Here is a 6,335-nt window from a genome sequence, read left to right on the forward strand (position 1 = left end):
GGTTTTTCAGGATGTAGACGTAATGAAAGTCAGTTATCTATACATAAATTGCTAAATATCTAATTACAAATAAAACTAAAAACACAAACATACTTATATTCATAATTGAAATAATTTATCATTTACACAATTAAATAACTACAACTTAGAAATGATTCATTATTCATTATTTTTTATGTTATATTTTCAGTCAAATGTAAAATTCTCAGTTGGGAGTGAGGGATTAACTACTACAACCAAGGTAATCCATTTTGGTGTATTTTAAAATTATTTTATTATGGATCGCAGCAAAAGAACTGTGATTTAATACATTTAAATTTTAAAAAACTATTGAAACAGTTACGTACGACAATAAATCTTAATCAAAATACCGATTTAAATTTAATTCATTACTGAAACATTTAAATTAGTTATTAAATTTACGCATTACAGTATTAATTACGTAAATATCTATAAGGGAAACAAGTGGAACTTCAAAACAGCGATCGGCCGCTAGAGGGCACAACGCAACGCTTATTCACACACTTTTCACATTTGCGACACTTGAAGGGGTCCCTGAACGCACCGTTTAAACCGAAGTGAAACCGATACGTTAGCTGCAGTAGCTCCCCCTCGGCGCTGCCTCCACCGAACTGAGAAGTTACTAGATCCAACCGGCATCTTCTTTCCAGAAGCTCCGCACAGACCGAGGACAACCTCGTGTCTCTAAACCGGCAGGACGACATTGGAGCTCAGAGTAATGTTAGCTTTAGCTGGGCTAACTGGGAAAAAGTGTAGCGTGTTTTGAAGAGTAGGAATCCCGACTGTCAGATCCACCAGCCGGTAAGAGGTGCTAACATTTACAGAGCTAGGTTAGCAGTGGCTATGTAGTTAGCTTTAATAAACCCCCCTCGAAACACTATGTCCACAAAAATATTTATTAAAAAAAATACCCTCTATAAACTGAGCTGCATTATTCGGAGCAATTAATTGATTGTTTTGGCTTCGGTATTATTGAAAAAGCCAGACTGATAGTTTATATCACTAGCTAACGTTAGTTTACTGTTTAATCATAATGACTTTATGTGGCGAATTTACTCGTTTTAAGTCCTAATTTAAATTAAGATGACCTGACTTAGTGCATTATATGTACAGTAGCTTCACAAGATCTACAGTCTATTGATAACTGATATGAGGAATGTTAATTATTTTTGTTGATTTCTTTTTTCTTTCCTTTGATTACCTTGTATATGAATAATGGTGCACAACAAATGTAATAACAAACGGCTCAGTTTACACATAAGTGTTATCAAATTAATCCAGTCATATAATTATAGCCAAATTATACGGTTAAATTAGATCCTGCCACATTTATTTCTGTAATTACTGTCAGTAACATTCATTCTACTACTTGGAACTGAAAGTAAAAGTATAATAAAAAATATCATAAAGAGCAGCTTGACTTGAAGATTTATGCAAGATTTTCTCTGAATAATTTGATTTTCCTTTTTCTTTTTTTTTTCTTCCAGGTTTTAAAGTCTAGAAATGCCTCAGAAACAGAAACCCAAGTCTTGGACAGAACTAAAGCAAGCAGGAAATGAGTGTTTCAAGACGGGCCAGTATGGCGACGCCACCAGCCTGTACAGCCAGGCCATCAAGGAGCTGGAGAAGTCCAGTGAGTATTAATGCGCCGTTTTCTGTGAGCATGGCAGCTTTTTCAGCAATACTGAAAAGAGTGATAAATACCTCTTAACGATATCACAGATGATATTTCACATTTCTTTTTTTCTTTCTTTCACACACACACTCACGCGCAGAGCGTTTTGGAGGAAAAAAGCCTGAACTCTTGTTGAATTCATCCCATTTACATGTCGCCCCGCAGGGAAAATGTTCTGTTTTAATCTGTTGTTGTTGATTATCCACAGATAAAAAGAACCCTGAAGATTTGGCCATCCTGTACTCCAACCGAGCCGCCAGCTACCTGAAGGACGGGAACTGTTCAGAATGTGTCAAAGACTGCGATACGTAAGAGTTTAAGTGTCATTTTTATAGTTAATCTCAGTTTTTAACAGTTTACTCCTTTTTCCCAGCTCTTTTTCATTTATCTGTATGTTTGTTTTATATTTTTATTTGTTTTTAAATATCTTATATTTATGACCAGGGAGAGTTTCCATTTAAGTATAATTTTAACATTTCATGAAAGAGAGAGAGAGACCACCCACAGAGGGCGAGAAGGGACTTTTCTTTATACATATATATATAAATATATATATCAGTGACCTGCGGTGAGGTTCTTTGCAGGTGAGGCTCTGACTTACGACTATTTAGACACCCTGCATGTTGTTGGACGTACGGAAATTTCGTGCATTCATACAACGCTGGGGGGGAAAAAGACTAAATCTTTTACATCCATCCATAGCCGCGTTAACTCAGTGAAACTTAGAAATGTAGGTATTAATTTCGTGCTGTGATCCACAGCAAAGGGAAAGAGCTAGAAAGCCAAGCTACACTCAGACTCGTTGTCATAGCAACTGACAACAATGCCACTTCATGTTTTAGGATTTAACACCAAAAAACTGGATTAGCTTCCGCTTCTACTTTACTGAATTACAGAGGCTGCGTTCACACTGCAGCCTGAAGTGACCCAATTCCGATTGTTTTGACGTGATGCGACCTGTATCCGATCTTTTCATGGCAGTGTGAACAGCACAGGTCGGATCATTTTCAGAATGTGACCCATATCCGATACGTATCCGATTCAAATGCGACCATAACGTTCAGGTCGTATTCATCCGAACTGAACGTCACTGATTCTCAACAAATCTCACTATTCTGCTCCTGATACGCGCAAGCAGGAAGAAAAACAACAACCATGACGGACTATATCAGGATTAAGTTGTTAATTTGCTGCTCCGGCCGGATAACAACTTCAAATATATAAACTAAGCTCCACCGTTAGCCTCCATGTTTACTTCCGCAAACACTGAGCTCTTCTTCTTCTTTTTATGGCGATTGGCAGAACACTGACGCTATAGCGCCCTCTACTGCGCATGCGGGACACTCAGGTCGTTTGCTCGTTTACACTGCAGAACATATGCAGGTCGCATTTACTGGCAGAGTGAACGGCCCGGCAAAAAAATCGGAATTGAGTCACTTCAGGCTGCAGTGTGAACGCGCCATCAGACATACAATCTGTAGCCCGCAAAACGCACATTTCATTAAAAAACTAAACAAAAACATGTCTTACCTTATCAATGAAATCCATGAACCACTAATTCTGCACAGAAATATCCGTTCATCCAAAGCCAAGTCTGTCCTCCATGTCTTTACTACTCCGTTTAAATATCGTCAAACTGTTTCGAAGCAAAACTTTCAGCTCCGGTGTTGGTCTTCCTTTAGTTATCATCTCCTGCTTCAATTGAAAACCCACTTTAGAAAACTGTTAAAGTGTAGAAATGTAGTCTTTCATGTTGACGTCGGAAGAGAGGAGAAAACAAATATATCGCTGTACTTATTTCCTGTGTGGTTAGCTCCATGGCTAGCTCACCGTGTCTTACTCTGCAGTTGTGCTGTCACAATATCTGGGATCATGAGCGCCCCCAGCGGTGAGGCAAGAGAACTGCCTGCCTCACCTCGAGTCTGTTCTCTGGCGTTTCTGATCGCTCCTCCGCACTCAAAACATGATACACACACACAGTTAGTGACAAAAAAACACTGTACGTTGTAGACATAGACTAGATTAAGGAAAATCAGTCCATATATTAAATGTTTTTTAGCCATTTTATTGCCGGCGTACAGACAGGAGGAACATGCTGTCATATCATGGCAGCCGGTGCCGTTAGCGAGAGGTTGCGTAATCCCAGGTGAGGCTCAGCTGCTGCTGCCTCACCTGCTTCGCTTCTGAGCATTTGAATGGGAAAATGTGAAAATCCAGCGATTTTGAAGAAAAACTAATCAGAACTGGTTAAGCTAAGTAAAAAATAGATACTTTATAGTACAAACCACAGGGCGAAAATAGCAATATAAATGATTTTATTATTATATATTATTTTCCCATGAAGACAGGTGAGGCTCTGCCTCCCCTGACCGCACGTCACTGTAATAGATAGATAGATAGAATAACTAATGCTATTATTTCTGCCAGTTGTAAAAAACAAATTGTTTCCTGCATCTTCACTGGCCGAAAGAAAAAAGCAGAACTCCTTCCAACTGCACAGCATCGAAAACAGAGACAATAATTGTCTCTGTTTTTGATGCTTCAACTAAAACATATGAATAAAAACCCAAAATCAGAACAAATCACAACTAAAAGGAGTTTTCTTCCACCATGGAAACTCATTTATTCACGCAGTTCTGCAGAAACCAGATCTTTTGTTTCTTCTTATCCTTTTTTCCAAACCTTGCTCCTCCTGTTTCATGTGGATCTCCGGCCCGTTGGGAATCATTTTGAGTTGTTCACCTGTGGTCTGCCCATCTCCTCTCAGGTCTCTGGAGTTGTTCCCGTTCAACGTGAAGTCTCTGCTCCGACGCGCTGCTGCCTGCGAAGCCTTGGAGCGCTACAGACACGCTTACATCGACTACAAAACCGCCCTGCAGATCGACTGCAACATAGCAGCAGCTCATGACGGCACCAACAGGTCGGGAGCCGCTGCTCCGTTCAGACGCCCAAACCGGCTTCTGCCTCTCAGCGCGACTTTAGCAAGAATGTGGCCGTTTAGTTTCTGTCTCCGTTTTGCATCCTTTCTCTGAAACTGGTGTTTTATTCGTCATGTTTCATGTTTTTCTGGTCCCTGTGTGGTTTTAAAGTTATTTTTATCAGAAACATTTTCTTTGTGAGACGGATGATCTGAAAAGATGGCGCTCCCTGTGTAGAAGCAACCAATTAGAGATGGGAGGCAGGTCTCAGTGCTGTCAATCACCCAACGTATGGCGCTGCTCAGTCATCTGACCCCTCCCCCTCTCTCTGCTGCGCATTTTGTCAATGCTGCGCTAGTTGGCATGGTAACCGATGACAGTGGATAAATGGTTTTCCTGTAACGGTAAGTTGTTTCTCACATTTAGCAGCACGTACGCGGTGGTGATTGACGGCGCTCTGACTGGTTGTTCTTGGTGCATTTCTTCAGACGGCAATATTTTCACAGATTATCTGCCTCATGACAAACATGTAAAAGCATAATTTTTATAAAAGTTGCACCCTGCAGCTTTACATCTGCGCCACTGGGGGCAGCAGGTCGTCGTTTTATTTTGCATGTGAATAAAATCGTCTCCCGTTTTGCCAGAATGACTAAAGCGCTAACGGAGGCAGACGGCCCGTCGTGGAGGGAGAAACTCCCCCCCATCCCCACCGTTCCTCTGGCGGTGAGGGAGAAGCTCGCCCAGCGGGCTGCAGGCAGCGGTCCGAAGGCAAACCCGGCGCCGCAGCAGAACGGCGTCAAGAAAACAGACAAACCCGGTGAGCACCTCCAGCTTCCTGCAGCAACAAACCACTCATGTCTTGGTGCACTTTTAACAGATGGAATGGGATCATTTTGCCCCAATTTATTGGACCTAACAAAGATTTAAATCCAAATTTTTTTTTTTTCTTCTTGTTAGCACCAAGTGACAAAGACATGAAGAAAGCTCAGGCTCTGAAGGAAGAAGGCAACAGTCTGGTGAAGAAAGGGGAGCATAAGAAGGCCATAGAGAAGTACAGCCAGAGCCTGAAGCTCAACCCCAACGAGATCACAACCTACACCAACCGGTGAGCTGGAAATGCCTTCACATGTAGATGAACCAGAGAATACAGGAGATGATGAGAGCAAACAGCCTTTATGTCACGACGCCCGATTAACCAATCAAATTACAGAGTCTTAAAATGTCTAAATGAGTTAATGAGTTGAGTTGTGTTCAGGGCGCTGTGCTACCTGTCGGTGAAGCAGCACAGAGACGCCGTCAGGGACTGCAGCGAGGCGCTCAGGATGGACGGCGGCAACGTGAAGGCGCTGTACCGGAGGGCGCAGGCTCACAAGGAGCTCAAGGTGAGAGCGGCAAACCTGGAAGAATGATCTAGAGTTATAGATCTAGGGTCAACGCACAGCTTCAGTTATGACGGCTAGAGACCAGAGATCAGGCTGACCTCTGACCTCAGAGCCACATGAAGCCGGTTCCTCAGTGGTTCTTCTAGCAGCTGCAGAACATTTCAGGACCAGAGGACGAAAGTCTGAGACCAGAGAAACTCGTCTCTTAGATTACTGCAGCAGCAGGTCTGACTAAAACTCAATGCTGCAGCCGATCCAGAACCGTGCTGGAAGATCTACACCACACAGATCTACACCACCTGGTTCTACACCACACAGATCTACACCACACAGATCTAC

General features: G+C 42.1%; 1 protein-coding gene across 1 annotated transcript in view; it reads left to right on the top strand.

The window, feature by feature from the left end:
- Window positions 1-561: 561 nt before the first annotated feature.
- The window catches only part of tomm34 (translocase of outer mitochondrial membrane 34), an 8,761-nt gene continuing 2,987 nt past the window's right edge, over window positions 562-6,335 (top strand). The window contains exons 1-7 of the mRNA XM_008408285.2: window positions 562-822; window positions 1,509-1,654; window positions 1,905-2,004; window positions 4,464-4,616; window positions 5,259-5,431; window positions 5,572-5,719; window positions 5,870-5,996. Coding sequence (XP_008406507.1) covers window positions 1,525-1,654; window positions 1,905-2,004; window positions 4,464-4,616; window positions 5,259-5,431; window positions 5,572-5,719; window positions 5,870-5,996 — 831 coding nt within the window. The 5' untranslated portion in view covers window positions 562-822; window positions 1,509-1,524. The remainder of the gene's footprint in view (window positions 823-1,508; window positions 1,655-1,904; window positions 2,005-4,463; window positions 4,617-5,258; window positions 5,432-5,571; window positions 5,720-5,869; window positions 5,997-6,335) is intronic.

Source organism: Poecilia reticulata, linkage group LG5 (genome assembly GCF_000633615.1).
Source record: "Poecilia reticulata strain Guanapo linkage group LG5, Guppy_female_1.0+MT, whole genome shotgun sequence".
Taxonomy (NCBI): Eukaryota; Metazoa; Chordata; class Actinopteri; order Cyprinodontiformes; family Poeciliidae; genus Poecilia; species Poecilia reticulata.